Source organism: Myxocyprinus asiaticus, chromosome 13 (genome assembly GCF_019703515.2).
Source record: "Myxocyprinus asiaticus isolate MX2 ecotype Aquarium Trade chromosome 13, UBuf_Myxa_2, whole genome shotgun sequence".
NCBI lineage: Eukaryota > Metazoa > Chordata > Actinopteri > Cypriniformes > Catostomidae > Myxocyprinus > Myxocyprinus asiaticus.
In genome coordinates, this window is record NC_059356.1 from 4855884 (window position 1) to 4878861 (window position 22978).

The 22978-nt window shown below is 37.2% G+C and overlaps 1 protein-coding gene across 2 annotated transcripts; it reads left to right on the forward strand.

Moving 5' to 3' along the window:
- The first annotated feature begins 546 nt into the window (after positions 1-546).
- On the forward strand, positions 547-21533 carry LOC127450392 (zinc finger protein 239-like). Of its 2 annotated transcripts, XM_051714479.1 has the most exons (3): positions 547-802; positions 13544-14504; positions 18262-21533. In XM_051714479.1, the coding sequence occupies exons 1-2, from the start codon at positions 721-723 to the stop codon at positions 14488-14490; spliced, it is 1029 nt and encodes a 342-aa protein (XP_051570439.1). In that variant the 5' UTR covers positions 547-720; the 3' UTR covers positions 14491-14504; positions 18262-21533. The 2 variants fall into 2 exon arrangements, 1 of the variants encoding a protein (XP_051570439.1); XR_007898970.1 differs by lacking the exon at positions 13544-14504.
- The last annotated feature ends 1445 nt before the right edge of the window (positions 21534-22978 follow it).

The window sequence follows — 22978 nt, forward strand, 5'->3', positions numbered from 1 at the left end:
AAAATCCTTAAAACAAGTTCAGTTTGATTGATTTTGTTTTAGAAACAACACTGCATAAGATATTTCGGTTTTTCAGAGAATGTATTTTTAACGTGTATTTTGTCTTACTGTACTGGCAGAGATTTTATAGTCAAAACAAGTGAAAAAATCTACCAGTGTTGAAGAAGTAATCCAAAGTATTTACAATACTTTACTGACCTTGAGTAATCTAATGGAATATGTTACAAATGACATTTTACAGCATGTATTCTGTAATCTGTAGTGGAATACATTTCAAAAGTAAACCTCCCATCCCTGGTTACTGATATGACTAGAGTCCTCATCTCATGTAGGTTGTCAAGATTTTATACATATGTTTCAAATTACAATTCTTTAGGAGTAAAACGTTTTTAATGGTGAAAATATTTAGTGCACCTTTAAAATAAAGCCGTAAAGTAACAGGTTTAGACAGGAGGATATAAGAATTTTGTATTGTTTATTTGAGACATGAAGATCCGGTGTTGTGTTTTTATTGATGCTCCACACTTTAGTCCAGTTGGTGGCGGTAATGCATCAAAAGCTGGATTGCCGATCGACAATAAACAGTAAAAGAAGAAGATTCTCTATTATCTGTTTTATTTCTTAAGTGATTTCACAAGTTTTATTTCTAGTGTTTATTTTCGGCGGGAGAATTGTAAAACTCCAGGAAACAAGTGAAATCTGTGTGACACTGTTGTAAAGATGTTTATTAAAGAGGAGAGTGAAGATATGGCTTATCCAGAAGCATGCAGAATTAAAACCGAACACACTGACGAACAAACAGGTTGGTGTTCATTCTTCATTCTTTACATTCAGACAGTTGAACAGATTTGATGACTGTAGTTATTAAACCAGAGGAGCTGACAAATAACCTTGTTAAACAAACAAAGGACTGCAAAAACAGAACAATTATTGTCACATAGCATGCACATCCCATACAATAGTTCTTTTCATAATGGAGGAATTTCACCAGAGATTTATCTCACCCCTTTTAATATCTTATTGAATGTGTCAGAAGATGTTGTGGTTTATGGTGCTCGAAGGGATTTGAAGTCATCCGTGATTTTGAATTTATTCACCATCATCTTTTTGGCGGCAGTGAACAACTCATCAATCTTTATATCTGAAATCTTTTATCTTGTTCCTCAGTTACTGCAAATCAGTGTTTCCTGCACGGCTGTCATTGAAAAAGTTACCTTTTAATGTAAAAATACATTACTAAAATTGAATGATTCCTTTTATGTGTTTTTAAATTAAGTTAGCATTGCTTCGTTTTTTTTTTTTTAATGCACATTTTGTGTTTTATATCTTGAATTATTTTTCTGAATTCATTGTGTTGAAGTTTAATTAAACTTCGTCATCAAAATGGTGTCTAATCAAATTAATTCATAAAGCTTTAATCAATTGAAAATAAAACAATTGCTTTTCAACATACCAAGATACCACCAAGTGCTTCAGGAAAGATCCTCACAGCATAATGTAAAACAGCATTGGTCTTTTTTTTTTTTTTTTGTTAAAGAAAATTGCTGCACAACAGAGTGTCACAATAAATAAAAACAATGATATAAAGTATTATTCAGTACAACAACACTCTTGCTTGTGGGATATTGCAATTCAACGGGTTTCAAACATGTTTGAAATCTGGCCAACGAGTTGTCAGGTGTGCGCACTGTCCCGTCAAGCCAGAAACTGACAATGAGCAACAACCAATAAAAAATCAAGAGAGAACATGAGGAGAGCAATGCATTGAGAAGCAGGTGACAAATAAATAAAATAAAACCTCACTTTATGAAGAAAGAGAACTTCTTCAGGATGTCTCATATCAACATCCAGTGACACAGATGAGAAGCAAACACATCAAAGCTCAGTTAATACAGGTATTCCACTAAAATAACTGTTCTGCTCAAAATTTGGCTCTGAATCCCATGTTTGCTTTTAGATTAAATGCAAGCATAATTAAGAGTAGTGGTGTGCAGGTTTTTGGCACTTAAATGTTTTATCTTGAACTTTTTTTGTGCTTTATTATGATGCAGTGCGTAAACATCAATGTATATTTTTTAAGATGCACCTTTATTTTGACACTCTCATGACAGCTACATCCATACCCACTTCCATCGACCATACTACACAGTTCCGTCAAAGTGGATCATCAGGTAGCTGGCTAAGAGAATTGATATAAGATCATATCATGATGAAACTTGTATTTACACCCCTAGTGAGCAGAACACCCACTGCAAATCCTGTAGTGTGCACAGTATAGGCTTCAGGCCAGGGTTGTGCACCATTCAGAATTGAATAAAGAATACCAATTCAATTCCAATTTAATTCCTGAATTTAGATTGAAATAAATTAAGGTAGCAAACAGGATGTAAAATTGCAATTTAAATTAGAATTTAAGGAAGTAGAATTAAAATGGAATGAAATTCAAACAATTCATATAACCATTGCTAAGTTTAGTGTTTAATAATACACTTTTTCAGTATAACATGAAGCATGGTATCTAGGGCTGCAACAACTAATCAATAATTATCGATAATGGAAATAATCGACAACTAATTTAATTAGCGATTAGTTGGATCTTTGCGGTAAGCACGGAGAAGCCCCGTCAGTGATGTCACTTCACAGCCCAGTGAAAAATGTGTTGCATGATGAAACTCATTTGAAAGTCAACAGAGACAAGTTGTAACGGAAAAACACAACCCAAGTTGTCCAGCGCAAGAGAGCACTTTATAAACACTTCAAAGATCATAATAAGCATACAGTTTAATGAGGACCGGTTGCTGCATCAGGTAGCCAACGTTGACAGTGGGCATGTGCTTTTTGATGCACGGGAGTTGTTTCTCTCCAGCGCATCACTTACATATTTTGCAAAACAGTTTGTTTTTCCACAAGTGAGTATCCGTTAAACTTTGATGAGTGAGCGAGCGTGCGCATCCATGTCAATCATACCGATCGCAATGGAGTAAGGGAGCGCAGTCATTTGGATTAAAGTGTGCAACATCATACCACGATTTCAGTTTCAATGTAATCAGTTGTGCAGCTCGTGTAATACAGTGAGCAACGGGATGAGACTTTTTAGCACGAGAGTAAATCTCCACAGGGTTTAAATGACTGTACTATATTAAACTGTATATAATGCTAATGGTCCTGATATTTTAAAGTCCTCCTGATAATGCCAAATGCAATGTATGATTTCATTAGTAAATTTATACAATGGCAAACATTATTTTACTGGATAAGCATACACATATTTTTGAAAAGAATAGTTTAGAAATGTAATCAGTGACAATACTGTTCTAAAACCTACAATATTAATTTAAAATACTTAAAATGTATGTAATCAGTGACAGTGTACAAGCATAAATATCTAACATAATTATGGCTGGGCAAAATAATTAATATTTCTATTCTGGTGTCACTTGCCCTCTGCTGGATTTTTAGTCACACTCCATCCCTAATGAATCATTTTACTCTTTAATGAACAGTAATTTTTGTTAAGTTTTACAAGTAAAGGAAAGGAACTGTTTTTCATATGTCCTGAAAGTAATAATAATAATATAATAATCATAATAAATTCGAACTTGATTTAGGCTTTGTTCAAAGAGAGTAAATAATTGTGAATTCAGTACCATAAATCGAACCAAACCGTTACACCCTTTATTATTTCAGTTTTTTAATTATATTTTAATAAAATACAGGAAAAAACAGTTTCATTTTTTTTACCAGATTACTCGATTAATCGAATAAATAATCGAAGATTAATCGATGATCAAAATAATAGTTAGTTGCAACCCTAATGTTATGTGAATAAGTATTTTCCCCTTCCTGATTTCTTCTATTTCTGTCTATTTTTCATACTAAATTCTTTTAGATCTTCAAACGAGATATAGCATAAAACAAAGGCAACCTGAGTAAACACAAAATACAGTTTTCATATATATATATATATATATATATACACACACACACACTACCGGTCAAAAGTTCTGAAACACTCATTCTTTATTATAATTTTCTTCACATTTTAGAATAATAGTAAAGTCATCAAAACTATGGGATAACATAAATGGAACTATGGGAATTATGTTGTGACTAAACAAAATCCAAAGTAAATCAAAACTGTGTTATATTTTAACATCTTCAAAGTAGTCACACTTTGCCTAGAATTTGCAGACATGTACTCTTGACATTTTCTCAACCAACTTCTTGAGGTATCACCCTGGGATACTTTTTAAACAGTATTGAAGGAGTTCCCATCTACACTATGTGGCCAGAAGTTTGTGGACACCATATGTGCTTGATGAACCTTCAATTTCAAAACCATAGGCATCAATTTCCCCCTTTGGTGCAATAACAACTTCCACTCTTCTGGGAAGGCTTTCCACTATACTGTATGTAGTAACATGGCTGCAGGGATTTGTTCCCATTCAGACACAAGTGCATCACTGCGATCCGGCACTGATGTTGGGCGATGGTGCCTGACTTTCAGTTGGCATTCCAATTCACCCCAAAGGTGTTCAGTGGGGTTCATGTCTGGGCTTTGTGCAGGCCAGTCAATTTCTTCCACATCAGACACAGTAAACCATTTCTTTATGGACTTTGCTTTGTGCACAGGGGCATTTTCATGCTGAAATAGAAAAGGGCTCTCCCCAAACTGTTGCCATACTGTTGGAAACACTGAATGCCCTAGAATGCCATTGTTTGGAGTAGAATTATGATTTATCTTCACTGGTATTAACGGAGTAACCAAACTCTTTAATTAGAAGGAGGTGTCCACATATATTTGGCCATATAGTGTATGTTGGGCACTTATTGGCTGCTTTTCTTTATTATTTGGTCCAAGTCATCAATTTCAAAACCTTTTTATTTTTATTCAATTTTAGTTTTATAATGAAATAAATTAATATGGTGGCACAATTATATTTTTGTCTACGAAACTAATTTCAAACATTTAAGCATATGCCTTCAGATCAAAAGATCATGAGAAACATTTCAGGCAAGTGTTTCAAAAGTTTTGACCGGTAGTGTATATATATTTTTTTATTGAAGCAAAAAAGTTATCCAACACCTATATCACCCATGTGAAAATCTACATGCCCCCTTAAACTTAATAGCTGTTTGTGCCACCTTTAACAGCAACAGCTGCAACCAAACGCTTCCGATAACTGGAGATCAGTCTTTCACAACGCTGTCGTGGAATTTTGGCCCACATTTCTTTGCAGAACTGCTTTAGTTCAACCACATTGGAGGGTTTTTGAACTGCCTGTTTAAGGTCCTGCCACAGCATCTCAATCGGGTTCAAGTCAGGACTTTGACTAGGCCACTCCAAAACTTTAATTTTGCTTCTTTTGAGCCATTCAGAGGTGGACTTACTCCTATGCTTTGGATCATTGTCTTGCTGCATAATCCAGTTGCACTTGAGCTTCAACTCAACGATGTTTGGACGTTCTCCTTTAGGATTATTAGAATTCATGTTTCCCTCAATTATTTAAAGTTGCCCTGGCCCTGAAGCAGCAAGCATCCCCATACCATCACACTACCGCCACCATGCTTGACCGTAGGTATGATGATCTTTTTGTGGAATTCTGTGTTTGATTTACACCAGATGTAACGGGACCCCTGTCTTCCAAACTGTTCCACTTTCGACTCATCAGTCCACAGAACATTCTCCCAAAAGCTTTGAGGATCGTCAAGGTGTTTTGGTCAAATTCAGATGAGCCTTAATGTTCTCCTGGGTTAGTAGTGGTTTTCGCCTTGCCACTCTTCCATGGATGGCATTTTTGCCCAGTGTATTTCTGATAGTGGAATCATGAACAGTGACCTTTATTGATGTGAGAGAGGCCTGCAGTTCCTTGGATGTTGTCCTTGGCTTTATTGTAACTTCCTGGATGAGTTGTCGCTGTGCTCTTGGAGGACTTCTGGGAAGGTTCAATACTGTGCCAAGTTTTCTCCATTTGGAGATATTGGCTCTCACTGTGGTTCTTTGGACTCCCAGAACCTTTTAAATAGCTTTGTAACGCTTCCCAGACTGATGTATTTCAATCACCTTTTTCCTCATCATTTCTGGAATTTCTTTCGACCTTGGCATAATGTGCTATTGGGTGAGACCTTTTAGCCTACTTCATGCTGCTGAAAAAATTCTATTTAGGTGTTGATTTGATTGAACAGGGCTGGCAGTAATCAGGCCTGGGTGTGTCTAGTCCATCTGAACCCCATTATGAATGCAGTTTCATAGATTTGGGGATTTAGTAACTGGGGGCAAATACTTTTTCACACAGGCCCAGTTGCTATTGGAGAACTTTTTTGCTTCAATAAATAAAAACTATTTTGTGTTTACTCAGATTGCCTTTGTTTTATGTTAGATTTTGTTTGAATTTTTGAGACAATTTAGTATGAAAATAAGATGGGGAAAAAACCTTTCACAGCACTTAATTTTTAAAGTTAGATGGTTTTTCATTGCAAGCATGCCTCAGATGCAAATCCATTAAAGCTGTGTTTAAGATAGGACAGATTAATCAAATCTGTCTATTGGTTGGGTTATCCTCAGGAGGTTTCTGTTAGCCCTTTTCCACCGAAATTGCGATGGTTCTCGTGCCATGCCTGTGCTCCACTGGTTCACGTCCAGGGCAATCTGGAGCCTGTCGTAAACCGGCTGCTCTTTTCCACTGATCTGAGAGCCGAACAGTGACGTAACGGGTTACTGTCTACGTGGTAGTTTCACGTGACTACCTCAAACATAAACAAACATGGCGCGACACTGTGTGTTTATGTAAAGCTTTTACTCTTGTTTTTGAGGACATATTTAAACATACAGATTAATGCAATCCATCGTTATTACATTGCTCAACAAGATTGCCAGAGACAACATCTATCCTAAAGACAACAGGTAATGTCATTACATTATATTGTATGAACTGTGGCTTAACTTGCTACATTCTGTAAACTGTTACAGTGGAATCATTATTAACATTGGTGTAGCAGATGGTTGTATTTGGATTTTTGCCATAACAAATAATATTATTGATTGAGAATCCCACCATTTTACTTAACAGATAGCCGTGATCTTCCAAACTTAGAGAGTAGCTGGTTAAAAATCCCCTTACAGAACAAAACAATGCACAAACTAAGATGACAAGACTGTAAGAAAATCTAACAAAGTTGGTAAATATAATAACTTACTGCGATCAGCTGCAGAGGACACCAGCAATTTAGTGTTTATCACAAGCATTACTTGCTGAATTCAGTGTTAGTTAGCAGGCTGGTCGGTGTCCAAGTCCAAAACATCGTTGCTCCATCCACTGTCGCTTTTGCTCATGTCCTTCTTATGGTCCCTGTACTCCCTTTTAGGCGGCATGCATCATTTCGTGCTGTATCTTCATTCTCGTAGAGTATTTTTTTCCTTTGCGATCTCTCTAGTTTATCTCGGATTTCGGTGAATACCATATCGCAAATAGAGCACTAATTTCGTCATGTTAACTGAACGCTTTTGATGTCTGATAATTTTGTGGGGCTTTTATTGTTGTTATAGAGCGAAGAAGTACTCCTTGCTGCAGACGGTAGCTACTGTTGTTGTTTGGGAAAACTTTACCATGGTGACGAAACATTATCCCGCCCTCTGTCCCCTGACATAATCGGTTCCTGGGTAGAGACCAGCAAGCTTTTGGGGCCGGTGCGGAACCAGATTTTTGGCCCGGAACAGTTTGAGAATCCGCACCCGAACCATGTCGGTGGAAAAGGGCTATGAGAGACCCTATTTGCTGGGTTCTTCTCAGGAGCATCCGGTGGATGCTACCAGCTGTGTTCCTCTCAGGGGGTCCTGTCGAATCTCCCGTATAGTTAGCACATTTGCTATCAGGTATATCTGTCACACAGACGGAACTTTGGGTTAAGGTTCAGAAGAGCTATGCTACATGATGGTCATCAATAAACTCTTTTCCCCATAAGCACTTTGTCTGGCTTACTCTTCTTTATGTATTAGAAGAACTCTGATACATTGGTGATCCACCCGATATCTGGTCAGCCAAATACAAGAAGATCTAAGAAAATATATATATTTAGTTTAGTTCTTTTTTTTTTTTGCTGAATCGAGCAGCCATAACTTGAACAAGACACCTCACAAAACTCAAGCCAAAAGATTCTCTTTGTGAAACTCTTTCCACACTGAGGTCAGGTGAAGGAGTCTTCACCTGCCCTCAGTGTTGAAAGAGTTTCACAAAGATAGGATGCTGATATCCCACCAGAGAGAAGCTTTACACGTACCATCGTACCATCAGTGTGAAAGGAGTTTCTCACAAAAACAAGACCTTAATGTGCACATGAGAATTCACACTGGAGAGAAACCTTTCACATGTCTTCAGTGTGGTAATAGTTTCACGTCTAAAGGATACCTAATGTGCACATGAGAATTTACACTGAAGAGAAGCCTTACACGTGTTTAGTGTGGAAAAAGTTTCCATCAATCAAGGTTAAGACATCAGCTGTGAGCAAACTGTAGGTAATGTTATGTCATTGGTATGAAATTCAGAAAATCTCAAAGATAGCATTTCTTCCAAAAGAGCAATTACATCTTAATGGGTCGTTTGCTGCATTGCTTTACCTGTAGCAGAGCATGTGAGCAGAGTGAAGCAGGAATGGAGTAAGGGGTGTAGCGATCAGAATTTCAGCGGAGCGAGGAGCACATTTCACAAGATTGTGCTCAGACCTGCTTCAGCCGCTCTCGAGGAGCTCACTTTCTGCTCCTCCCAGAATGTGCTACATTTCTTGTGCAGTCATGTGAATATGTGTACGATTCTACACTGACAAATATCTGAGTTTCTGAAGCGTCAGCTAATGATTACCAGACAATTTGGATGAATTATATTTCTATTGGCAGTGCCAGCACTAAAAGCAGAAAAAGACGTTTTTTTTATGGTGTTTGAAAAGCTGCCCTGAAACAAATCATGTGCATTCCATATTCAAAGTGAATAGATAGCCTGATGACAATAAATATTGTGGAGGATGAGGGTTTAAAAGATTTAATGCGCATTGCAATGAATGGTAGTTCTATCAATCTGTCAACATACCACTTAGACTCTGGTAAATGTTTAATGTTACTTGAATTGAATTTAATTGAATTTCTGTCTTTGTACTGTGGAGTTTGGAAAATGTTAATTAAGCATTATTGTTACATATTGTTTTGTTCTATTGTGTTGTTTCCAAAGAAGGAAATAAATGCATTTTGACAGGAAATATGTATTCTGTATATAGTCAAATTTCATCACTTTTAAAATCTGAGATTAATCGCAATTATGAAAAATCATGAAATGAATCACGATTACAAATTTTAATCTACTGACAGCACTAATATACTGTATGTACATACAGTGCATTCATAAATTATTCAGACCCCTTCATTTTTTTCACGTTTAGTTATGTTGCAGCCTTATGCTAAAATGCTTTAAATGATTTATTTTTTTCACATCAATCTACACTCCATACCCCATAATGACAAGGTAAAAACCAGATTTTTGATAACTTTGCAGTTTTATTAAAAAGAAAAAACTGAAATATCACATTGACAGAAGTATTCAGACCCTTAACTCAGTACTTAGTTGAAACACCTTTGGCAGCGATTACAGTCTCAAGTCTTTTGGGTATGATGCGACAAGCTTTGCACACCTAGATTTGGGGATTTTCTGCCATTCTTCTCTGCAGATCCTCTTAAGCTCTATCAGGTTGGATGGGGACCGTCGGTGGACAGCCATTTTCAGGTCTCTCCAGAGATGTTTGTTTGGGTTTAAGTCCAGGCTCTGGCTGGGCCACTCAAGGACATTCACAGAGTTGTCCCTAAGCCACTCTTGCGTTGTCTTGGCTGTGTGCTTAGGATCATTGTGCTGTTGGAAGGTGAACCTTCGGCCCAGTCTGAGGTCCTGAGCACTCTGGACCAGGTTTTCATTAAGCATATATCTTTATTTTGCTGCATTCAGCTTTCCTTCAACCCTGACCAGTTCCTCAGTCCCTGCCGCTGAAAAACACCCCCACAGCATGATGCTACCACCACCATGGTAGTGCGCAGATGATGAGCAGTACCTTGTTTCCTCCAGACATGACACTTGGAATTGAGGCCAAACAGTTCAATCTTCATTTCATTAGACTTCTTCATGTTCAGTGCCAAATGGACTGCTTTGAGTAACTGCTGATCTCCTGGGATTTTCACACACAACAGTCTCTAGAATTTACTCAGAATGGTGCCAAAAACAAAAAGCATCCAGTGAGCAGCAGTTCTGCAGAGGGAAATGCCTTGTTGATAAGAGAGGTCAACAGAGAATGACCAGACTGGTTCAAACTGGCAAAGTCTACGGTAACTTGGAAAACCGCTCTGTGCAATTGTGTTGAGAAGAATAGCATCTCAGAATGCTATTCTGAGATGCGGGTTGGTGCTGTTTTGGCGGCACGAGGGGGACCTACACAATATTAGGCAGATGTTGTGGCTGATAGGTGTATAATATACAGCTGAAGTCAGAAGTTTACATACACTTAGGTTGAAGTCATTCAAAAAATGTTTTAACCACTCCACAGATTTCATATTAGCAAACTATAGTTTTGGCAAGTCGTTTAGGACATCTGCTTTGTGCATGACATGAGTAATTTTTCCAACAATTGTTTACAGACAGATTGTTTCACTGTTAATTGACTATATCAAAATTCCCATGGGTCAGAAGTTTACACACACTAAGTTAACTGTGCCTTTAAGCAGCTTGGAAAATTCCAGAAAATAATGTCAAACCTTTAGACCAGGGATAGGCAACTTTGAAGGGGCAAGGGCCAAAATGTTTTCTACATTCTACCAAGGGGCCGGATTACAAATCCGCACTCTAAAAATGTTCACCCCTTTACTAAATTTCCTCATTGTGGGTAATCTATGCACAACTAATGCAATGTTATTTTAAAGATTTTGTTAATCTATTTTAAAATTTTTATTTAACAATATTTATAAAAACTAATATAATTATTTTGTAACTTGCGTTTTTACTAAAACATGCCATTCACATATACAAATTCATGTTCAGTTGACAAGCAATATACTTCAGACTTACATTTTCAAGAAAATTTATCTAATTTGCCTTGTCTATATTTGCAACAGACAAACACACAAATGAACAGACAATATTTTCAACCCCACCTCATAAAACAGTTTATAGGTATTAGTTAAAATCTAAATATTATCATCAATAACTATACTGGACACAAGAACATAACATTTCAGTGCATTTATACAAAACATTTCAGCACCACAACATACACGCACAGACCAAACAGTCCCGTGCGTCAGAGAACATTCTCTCTATTCGCAAGACTTTTCAACAATCAGTCAGGCATCTCAATCATGCATTTCTTCAAAGTTTCTCCCTCTTATAACAACTTTTTTGTTTTTCACAAGCATGAGCGAAACAGCACTAGATGTCTTTGGTGATTCCCACACTGTCATGGATTTCGTAAAAACTTTTGATGCTTTTACCCTTGCATTTTATTTACCCTTTTCATCTGTGAGGAGAGTAGCTCAGTTGTATGTATCTCTCATACTGTATGTCTCTTTGATCACTTTTTGATCAAATTGAAATCTTTAATGACAGATTTCGTATCCAGGCAAACAAAATACATGGGTTCCACCTGTGTACATTAACAATGTCACTGACAAGCTGAGGTAAAATTTAGCTCAATTTACCTTATAAATGATGAGCAAGTGTAAGATGTTGCATGCTATAATCCTAGAGTGATCAGCACGTCTGCTAAGAACAAGCGACCTTTTCTGGTCAATAGTTGTAATAACACCATAAACTGAATGCAATCTTTACATAATCCCTTTTTCAAAGAAATAAAATCAATCCTCAGTCTTGTCCGACGATACATAAACAACGATTCAGAGGGCCGTATACGGCCCGCGGGCCTCCGGTTGCCCATCCTTGCTTTAGACAATTAGACAGTTAGCTTCTAATAGCAGGTGTACTGAATTGGAGGTGTATCTGTGGATGTATTTTAAGGCCTAACTTCAAACTCAGTGCCTCTTTGCTTGACATCATGGAAAAATCTAAAGAAATCAGTCAAGGCCTCAGAAAATAAAATAAAATATGGACCTCAACATGTCTGGTTCATCCTTGGGAGCAATTTCCAAATGCCTGAAGGTACCACGTTCATCTGTACAAACATTAGTATGCAAGTATAAACACCATGGGACCACGCAGCCATCATACTGCCCAGGAAGGAGACGCATTCTGTCTCCTAGAGATGAACGTAGTTTGGTGCGAAAAGTGCAAATCAATCCCAGAACAACAGCAAAGGACCTTGTGAAGATGCTGGAAGAAACAGGTAGACAAGTATCTATATCCACAGTAAAACGAGTCCTATATCGACATAAAGGCTGCTCATCAAGGAAAAAGCCACTGCTCCAAAACCACCATGAAAAAAGCCAGACTACAGTTTGCAAGTGCACATGGGGACAAAAGATCTTACTTTTTGGAAAAGTGTACTTTGATCTGATGAAACAAAAATGTAACTGTTTGGTCATGAAGACCATCATTATGTTTGGAGGGGGGGGAAAAAAAATTTTTTTTTTTTTTTTTTTTGAAGCCATTAACTCAGCAGGGAGAACTGATGGTCAGGTGATTAACACTTCCATATGGGAGACGCTACTGCGCGCTCTGTCTCCCTCCGCCTAGCCAGCGATTATGTTAATGAAGCTCACACCTGAAAATCACTGGTAAAATCTTCTAGTGTGGTGCCGGCTTTACCAGGTGACCCTGAGTGGTGCACTACCTGCTTCCCTCTCAGACATCTCATTTTGGACTGGTGGATCTTCAGACCACACAGGTTTTTGCAGAACTTGTTTCATATGCAGACCGAACTCATGTCCAATATTCTGTACACTCTGGTTGCTTCCTGTAGGCCTGTCCAGCTGGGGTGCTCATCCTCTCACCTCCCCTCCCCACCTTCAGGAACCCCTGGGAGTATATTTCTGCAGGGCTTTCTGTAGCACACTATGGGTTCTCTATGGGAGCTGCACTTAGGGGTGATCAGGGCTGTCCACTTTCTCTCCAGCTGTCGCCACCCACCCAAATCACTGGCTTCGCCAGGCCTGACTATTCATTCACACTTCTCACGATGCACTTGGACACATCATCGGTGAATGTAAACTGGGGTCATAGGGTCTTTTGGGTCTTTCAACATCAGACACCCTCACTAGGGATACTGCTATGGTGCAACTATTTTTTTTTTTTGCATCATAGCAAGCCACACAGTGCAAAAACTGAGTTTTCACAAACTGAAAGGCTTTTTTAATTTTTTTTTTTTACAAATTTGTAAGACTTATGAAGTAACATGAATGGCATAAAATTGTGCAGCCTTAATTTGTGTGAATTACCATGAACAAGACACCTTTGTGAACCATTAGTACATAATCTATCAAATGCAAGTAGACACTTTACCACTGTAGATTTTCTCCATTACAATGAGGGTCACTTATTGATTTTCATTGATATTTTCTTTTTAGACTTGATGGAAATGAAAGAGGAAAATCAAGAATCAATAGAAGTGAAAGAAGAAAGTCAAGAACTGAATGAAGTGAAGGAGGAACATCAGTATCAGAATCCTGATCATTTCATAACTGGAGAAAAATCTTTTAGTTGCTCACAGACTGAGAAGAATTACTCACAAAACAAAACTCAAGCCAAACATTCCTTCACCTGCCCTCAGTGTGGAAAGAGTTTTGCACGTAGAGGAGACCTTTTCAATCACACAAGTCTTCACACTGGAGAGAGCCTTTTCACATGCCATCAGTGTGGAAAGAGTTTCTTACGGGAAACAAATCTTAACAGACACATGTTATTTCACTCTGGAGAGAAGCCTTTCAAGTGCCTTCAGTGTGGTTATGGTTTCACGTCTAAAGCACACCTTACAGTGCACATGAAAAGTCACACTGGAGAGAAGTCTCTCACATGCCTACAATGTGGAAAGAGTTTTGCAAAGAGAGGAGGACTTAATGATCACATAAGATGTCACACTGGAGAGAAGCCTTACACATGCCATCTGTGTGGAAAGAGTTTTTCAAAGAAAGGAGGCCTTAACGATCACATTAGATATCACACCGGAGAGAAGCCTTACACTTGCCATCAGTGTGGAAAAAGTTTCATTAATAGAGGAAACTTTCATGTGCATGTGAGAATTCATACTGGAGAGAAGCCTTTCACATGCCATCAGTGTGGAAAGAGTTTCAAACAAAAACGAGACCTTAATGTGCACATGAGAATTCACACTGGAGAGAAGCCATACACATGCCATCAATGTGGAAAGAGTTTCAGTCAGTCAAAATCCCTAAAACAACACAAAAGGGTGCATACTGAAGAGAAGCCATACCAATGCCCTTCATGTGGGAAAAGTTTCCGCCAATCAAAATCTTTAAGAAGTCATAGAAAAGGGCATTGTCCAAAGTTGTTGTAGTGAGCAAACTGCAGGTAATGGTATGTCATTGGTATGAAAATTCCATCTAAAAGGCTCATTTGCTTTACCAATAGTAATTAATCAGCTGTTATTCTATATAAGATATAAAATGTATTGTTAAACTGGCAAAATGGCAGGTTATTAAGATTAAAGAAGATTAAACAAAGAACAGGGTTGTGAGGGTTACTTTTAAAATGTAATCCGTTAAAAATACAGATTACTTTGTTACTTTTTGATTACCTCAAGATCGCATATGTGAATAAAGTCAAGAGAAAAATATTTTCTCTAAGATTTTTTATCATGCCTTCTGAATGCAAACAAACCATATTTGAATAATGTTATGAGTAATGTAGCTATTATTATATACAGTATAAGAAAAAATATGAAAAACAGGGACACTGCCTTCTTAATAGGAAAACAGAATATGTTCAAATGTAGAACAACTCTGGATTTTTAACCAAATCAGGTGATCTGTTACAGAAAATAGTTTATTTTCTCATCAAGCAAATACAGTTAGAACAGATGCACTGAATTATGTCTTGGTTAACATTAAACAAAATATGACTGGATATACCTCAGATTCAAAAACACTACAAAATTTAATTCTGCCATGTTTTGCAGTTAGCTTGTAGACTAATTGGCACTGACCATTCATTAACCGGCTGCAATAGGTAGATCACAGGCTATCTTCTTTATCATCATCATCATCATCATCGTTATTAATGCAGTGCCTTCAGTGTCTGTCCTCTGCTTGCTCATGATCCACAGTCAAATATCACCAGCTAATGTTTATGGGTGATTCTATGTTTATGTTTAAGGAGGATTTTAATGACAAAAAAAAATAAATATCTAAAAAATACTGTTTTAAAGAATAGATAAAAATAAATGTAACCTTTTTAGTGTGTCTTGATTTACTTATTCCTACTTTCTATGAGTTTTCAAATACATTTGCCAGTATTTCTCCCTCACGCATACTTTTGAACTTCTTAACAATACATTTATAATAAGTATCAAAATCAGATCAATTATCCATTGCACTTTCCCCTAAGAACATAAAAAATGTTTCAATTCATTTGGTATTCATCTGTACAATTTGGATTTTTTTTTTCAACAATGAAAAAAAGAAATGCTGTCCCAATTAATGTTGTCATTACAACATGACAGCATTTCAGAAAACAGTTTTAGAGTTTCAACTGAAGTTGTGATGGAAAAGAGAAGTCACACTAAAGTTTTGACAGTAGGCTTCTGGTGTACCAGAATACTGGCCGTTCGCTGGGGGAATGGTCATTTCTTCGCTTCTATTCCCACGAAAACAATCTAAATATGGTCTGACGGCGAAATTAGGGAACACTTATGACTAATTTTAGCTATCCTAGCTAACATAATTTTCGTATGGGTCTTGTCTTTAAATGCTTCTTTGGAAAACACTGCATCTTCACAGCTGGAAGGTATAAATTGCACTGAACTGTAATGTTGTTTCCCTTTTCTCCATTGAAATGCCAAGAATGTTGGTGGCCATTGCGATGAAACGGCACTTTTAATGGTTTGACCTCTTTTGGAGAATGCAGTGTTGATGTGAGACATGTTATTTGCACATGTGACAGTAAGTGGCGCCAGATTCATGCGAGTCACGAGAGAGAACCGGAAGAGATCTCCAGCACGCATCTGATCATATCTGTATTCTGTACCAAAGCAAGCAGCGGACTTTATCATTTTATGTCAGGAGGATCTTTTGTTTATTTTTTGATATATTGAAAATTGTAATCCTGCTAGTAATCACAATTTTTACCAAATGTAACTGTAATCTGAATACGTTTAGTTTTTTGTAACTATCAAAATTCTATCCTGATTACATAACGGCGTTACAAGTATTCCAGTACTCCCCAAGCCTGACAAAGAATAATCTTTTTTTTTTTTTTTTTACATTTTAATGTGATTTTGAAACTAACTAAATTCAAGTGAAAAACAAACAAAATATGTAACTTGACACTTCTTTCCACAGTGTTGCTTTATAACTAATAACACCAAATAAGAGAATGAGTTTGCTCTGACCAATTATATTCTACCATAAGTGTTTTACTGGTGTTAGAATGATATATAATGTGTTGTCTGCTTTGCAAATTTGAGACTTCTACTTGTGAACTTTCCCAGCTGTCCTGCAATGAAATCTTTTGGAAAAGAGAAAATCTGACTCCGAGCATCACTCTTAGAGTTGGTGTTATGAGAACAGGATTCTTGGAACTCTCTTGGAGTTACGGGACAATATTTCCCACTAAAGAATTTTAAAGCCGTCTGGGATATGCTGGCAAATCAATGTCAATAATCCGTGCGCATTATTGACGCTCGCATGCGCGATAATATTAAAGCCACGCGAGGACAAATGAAGAACCTGCGCGCTGGTTTTAAACCCTGGCGCGTACGAAATACAAGCTCTTGAGCCGTGTGAGCAAGATCATTCTTCTATTTTTGCTCGTGCAAACTTCTTTTAATTTTGTCAGTTGTGAGGCGGTCTCTTGCCGTTTTGTGTGTAACCTCAAATATCATTGGTTATTACCTTTTCCCGGAAGTCAGTTGTGATTGGCTCCCTTGTATTATGGAGTACCTTAAACTCACCTGTTCTTCGTGAGAGACATTGCTTCATCAAGGGACCCTCTGCATGTGAGTCATTATTACTTAATATGTTTGCTAAATCATCATATAATAACAGGGATGATTTAATGTTATATAATGAAAGTAAGTACTGTGTTTTTTTGCCAGACACTTTAAAAACAGGAAGTTTACTAGCTAGTTGGTGCATTCTTGTAATGTTACTATAGAACTTTAATAACTGCTATTTGTTTATGTATAAAATATTATACAATCTGAATTTTGTCTTGTCTTTGACTTTTGGCACTTTATAATTAACTGAAAGGTTGTGACCCCAGAAAAATAAATCATAGTAACATTTGTGACTTTAACCACTGATTTCAAAGTTTCTGTAAGGGACCATCTTTAATTTACATAATGTATGTCACTTTAGATAAAAAAGGTAAATTACCTGTACAAATAAATGCAATATAAACATTTTAGAGAAAGCATTTTTTGTTATCAGCCTAGATATTTCTGTCTTGTCAATATAAGTGGTTGAATGTGTTTTATTATGCTTTCTATCCCTTGTATAAGGGTTCCTACCAACATGTCACCCACAGCTATGCTTTTAGGCCTAAATTGTAATTAATAGCTGTTTACTGCACCAGGGGCCAATTAGTCTTCTTCACAGGATACTTTTCAGAGATGACTCTTTTTAGATCATTGCTGTCATACAAATGCACGTAGATATATAATTTAGCTCTAAATGTGAGGGAACATAAACCACCTTAGAAAATAAATTTGTTGTTTTATAACACATTTTCCAGGACTCAAAAAAATAAATTTCACACTCTTTTAAATACTGTTTTTGTTTTTAATCTTACAGTTTCTCCCGTGAAAATAACATGTAAAAGATATGACCATTTATTTCAAGGTCTGTGGCCTTCTCGCAGTATGCCATGATGCTTGATAAAGATGGTGAAGAAATGCCAGAGCTTTTATTCCAAGTCACTTGACCGGATTAATTGCAGATCTCTTTTTAATATTTTTGTAAGATATTTGGCCCACTTACAGTCCCAACCCCCAGCCTCTCAAATATCTGTTGCCCCCAAAGGAAACACAAAATATTTAAGGGTTAAGATCACTTATTACTTTGTAATGTATATTGTTTGTTTCAGTTATATTTTGTTCTTTATTCTGCAGCATATTCTGAAGTGCCATCTTTTGGAGCAACTTCTCTGAGAGAGAGAGAGAGAGCACGAGAGAGAGAGCACTTTTGAGAACTCCACTTGATCTGGATTACATGGAGTTTGTGTTGCCAGCAGCTCTATCTCTTGACGGGCTCTCACGGGACCTGCCCTTCATCTGTAGAAACAACTCAAAACTGTTTAAAAAAAACTGAAGCTCTTGTGGCCTTATACTACACTTAAAGCAATAAAACAATATTATAGTGGTAAATGATAATTATGACATTCCAACAGTGTTGGGGAGTAAGGAAATACATGTAACGGGATTACGTATTTAAAATACAAAATATAAGTAACTGTATTCCATTACAGTTACAATTTAAATCATTGGTAATTAGAATACAGTTACATTCAAAAAGTATTTTGATTACTGAAGAGATTACTTTGCATTTTATTGTCATTTGTTTCATTTAATATTTAGTCCTTTCAGATGGAAAACATTTATACATATAAATGATGCGATCCAAAGTGCATTTGAACAGCGGTGAAACACTTTCTTATGATGTGTTACATTCATACGAGCAGACAGAGAAGTAAGTTTGAAGTAAGTTTGGAGCAGAAGAAATAGAAATAAACCTTGTGTAAATTGTCAGCTTTACGCTAAGCTAAAATGCTATTTCTAGCCATTTTACATGCACGTTACCAGGCACTGTAATGCTTTTCCCTGGAGATAAATGGTTTAATCTGACAAATCAAGGAGCCAAACAGCAAAAGTCTGTATTCCACACATTTAATGGCAGATATGCAGGCTGCACACTCTTCTCATACATGAGAAAATTAACAAAACGTTAGCGTCACAAAACATAAAATTATAATTAAGGTCAGGGAGAGCAGATCGGTCATCATCCACCTGCACACAGACTGCGTAGTAACTCTCTAATCACGCAGCATATGCAAATGAGATGGTCAGTGTCTTATAGATACTAATACAATGTATGTAAATACATTGTTTTAATCATTACAGAACGATCATATTTTTTTATCAAGAAAATTCACATTGGATCATAATTTCTTTTTTTCTAGTAAGACCTTTGATATTAGGGCAAAAATCATATTGATAATTTTTGTATTGTTTTCCTGTAAAAATATCTAAAAATCCTTAAAACAAGATCAGTTTGATTGATCTTGTTTTAGAAACAACACTGCATAAGATATTTAGGTTTTTCAGAGAATGTATTTTTAACGTGTATTTTGTCTTACTGTACTGGCAGAGATTTTATAGTCAAAACAAGTGAAAAAATCTACCAGTGTCAAAATGAACAGTCATTTCAAATCAGATGATTGCAACACGCTCCAAAAAAGTTGAGACGGGCAATTTAAGACTAATACAAATTTGACGAGTTGAAATAACAAGGTGATGTGAAACGGGAGACGTTAAACAGGTGAGGCAATCGTGTCATAGTATATAAGGAGCCTCCAAAAACCACCTAGTCCTTCAAGAGCAAGGATCATTCGAGACTTGTCAATTTGCCAACAGATTCTTCAGCAAATAATTCAGCACTTTGAGAACAATGTTCCCCAAAGGCAAATTGGAAGGATTTTGGGCATTTCACCCTCTACAGTGCACAATATAGTTAAAAGATTCAAGGAATATCGTCAGATCTCCGTGTGTAAAGGGCAAAACGAAAACCACTTCTGAATATGCGTGATCTCTGATCTCTCAGACGTCACTGACTTAAAAAGGGGTATAACCAAACTACTGGTTCAATGTTGGATTCCAATATAATGGCCCCTGAAGGTTTCTGCGTTGTTCTGTCTTTTCTGAGCGCTGAAGCAAAAACACATATTATTAATTTGCACGTTAACAATTGACTGATAATTGGTGATAAGCAGTGACTGGTAGCCTTACGTGGTTTTCTACTATTCAGAAGCTCCAGTAATGATCATTATCCTGGACATAAGTTTGCGGTAACAAAAAGGCGTCCCTCGAATCTACTGGAGATAAATGATTTTGGATGAATACAGAATAAATCAAACAATAACAATTTATTTGCCAGGTAGGATTTAAAACGTAAGTTACAAAATCTATCAAAGCCAATTTCACACATTATCAGAATAAATAAACATTTCTAAAATGTTTCTAGAAAGTCAAAGAAACATACCTGACAAAACTACATGCAACGGCAAAGCATGGGAGATCTGGCTTACAGATTCCCAGAGCTTCTTGCCAACTTTTAAATACCCAGACAGAATAAACATTGTGTACCAAATGGTAATATCCTTTGAACAATGAGAATTTGGGGGTGAATGGGTTCTTGACTTCCTGGGGTTTAACCTTGTTAACATACAGGAGATCATTTAAATTTTAGGTCAAGGAGAGGCATAGACCTCCAGAATTATGCAGTATTGGGCAAAGACCTTATAACTTTGTCACCATTAGTTTTATCAACATGGGAAAGAGACCACTATACCAGTTGCACAGAGACCTCATAAATGATATCAAACACATACAGTTGCATTCTTTGTTTTCATGGTATTTGTCATATTTTTACATATAAATCTTATGTCTTTGTATTGGTCCTGAACTGTTGAAGGGGAGAAGGGGGAGAGAGAGAGAACGGGGCAGCAAGGTGATTTGCAATTTATCACACTGTGGTGATACTCAGGTGAAGATTTCACCTTTGTAAAATAATGCAAAGGCGATTTGCAATTTATCACACGTGGTGATATTCAGGTGTAGATTTCAGCTTTTGTGAGAGAGTTCTATGATGTTGGTTCTCTCAGAGTTCTTTGACTTTTACCGGAAATGGTGCCTTTTGGGCATAGACATCCTGGTACCAGCCTTACAAAATCATCATTCATCTGTAATGGATATCATGAACATGGGCTTGGGATAACTTTAGTAAACCTTTGTTAGTCAACACCACTCGCCGCTGCATCCACAGGTACAAGTTAAGACTTTACTGTGCAAAGCAGAAGCCCTACATCAGGGTTTCTCAATTAGTTTTCACCAAGGGCCAAATTCTGCCAACAATACAAAGCCAAGGGCCACCAACCACAATGTTATGACCACAATGTTTGCTCTCCTATTATTATTATTGTTGTTGTTGTTGCTGTTGTTTTTGTTTTTGTTGTTTTGTTAAAAGTCACAATATACATATTCTGATTTGTTGTTTTTTTTTTTTTTTTTTTTTTTACATTTCTCATTAGTCTTCTATTCAAACAATTACGAACGTTTTTGTATTCAGATACAGAAAACTAAAGAACTTTGCCTGTTGAATATTAAAAACAAGTGAACAAACAAAAAATCTGTATCTCCATGTCTGCCATACGAGTCAACTGCTCCTGCTCATCTATAGACTGGATCTCTTCTCTTCACTTTCCCTAATTGAAGATTCAATTATTAGACCTTTCAGCATTAATATTTTTATTGTTCTTACTTAGATTTTATGAGGATCAAACTGTAACAGTATTAACTGACATGTACTCACCATTCAATGAGAGAAGTGACAGCGACAGGCTGAAGCAATACCTCTTATGTTGGGGCTATATTCTGTTGTAGCAATCCTGAGACACTGATCAAGATGCAGACTGGACAGTCTGTTTCTATCCTGGATCTTGATGATGTCCATTATAGAAAACGATGACTCGCAGATGTAAGTGGAGGGGAACATTGAAAGTAGGAACATTGCAATGATTCTGCTGTTCTTGATTTTAGCTTGAGAAACCACTTTTGTCCAAAAGTCGCTCACACTAGCCTCCTTGTGTTACTCTCTGAGCAAATCAGACTTTGACATTTCCAAAATCTCCAGCTGCAAAGATGCTTCATCTAAGGATGAAACCAGCCGTTTGGCCTCAGCAGTCCATTGCCCATCTGCAGTTGCTGCCCCTGTATTGGCAGCAAACAAAGCAGCTCTTCACGGAAAACCTTCCCATCAAAAAATCTGACGAACACTGACAGCTGTTCAATGTCGGTTCGGTCGCAAGACGAGTCTATTGCAAGTGACATGACTTCTGCTTTCTTTATGTCGGATAAAAGATTGGACTGACACTCACCCGCCAATGCCTCTACTCTTCTTGTTGCCATGCAATCGGATAATGGCACCTTCTGTAATAGCTCCACGACCATTTTCTTCGTTTTGTCATCATGATTTAAAACTTCCTCCACCATGTTAATTGCACAGGTTTTAATTAATTCGGCATCCGTGAACGGCTTTTTGGCCTTTGCCAGGTTCCAAGCCACACGTAAGGATGCTGTGGTGGCATTCTCCTGTATGGATGTGGTTTTGTGAATAACAGCAACTGATTGCTTGTAAGCTGCCACCAATTCTGTTACTTTCTGTTTGCAGCTCTTAGAATGTTCTGGATAATTGCAGTTAAAATTGTTGTGCAATGCATTGAAATGGCGTTTGATGTTATCAGCCTTACAGATCACCATGGTCTGCGTGCATAACAAACACGTTGGCTTTGCATTGTGGTGGTCAGGCAAAATAAAACAAAATTGCTCAGTCCATTCACATCTGAATCGTCTATTTTCCGTGTCCACTTTTCTTCACACTCGCCATGTTTTCGCTGTTAGACTAATGCTGTCAATGATGCTGCGTTTGAATTTTCGCTACAGCGACGTGCTTACACTGATGTTACCTTGACAACACTATTTGAAAGTGCGGGCCAAACATTTTTCTCTTGCGGGCCGCCTATTGAGGAACCCTGCCCTACATCAACGCTGTCCA

What these genes read in the sequence shown, in the direction of transcription:
- LOC127450392 (XM_051714479.1), top strand. Translation starts at nt 721, where the DNA reads ATGTTTATTAAAGAGGAGAGTGAAGATATGGCTTATCCAGAAGCATGC. An exon ending in ACACACTGACGAACAAACAG is followed by an intron (nt 803 to 13,543) that starts GTTGGTGTTCAT and finishes TTTTCTTTTTAG; the next exon opens with ACTTGATGGAAATGAAAGAG.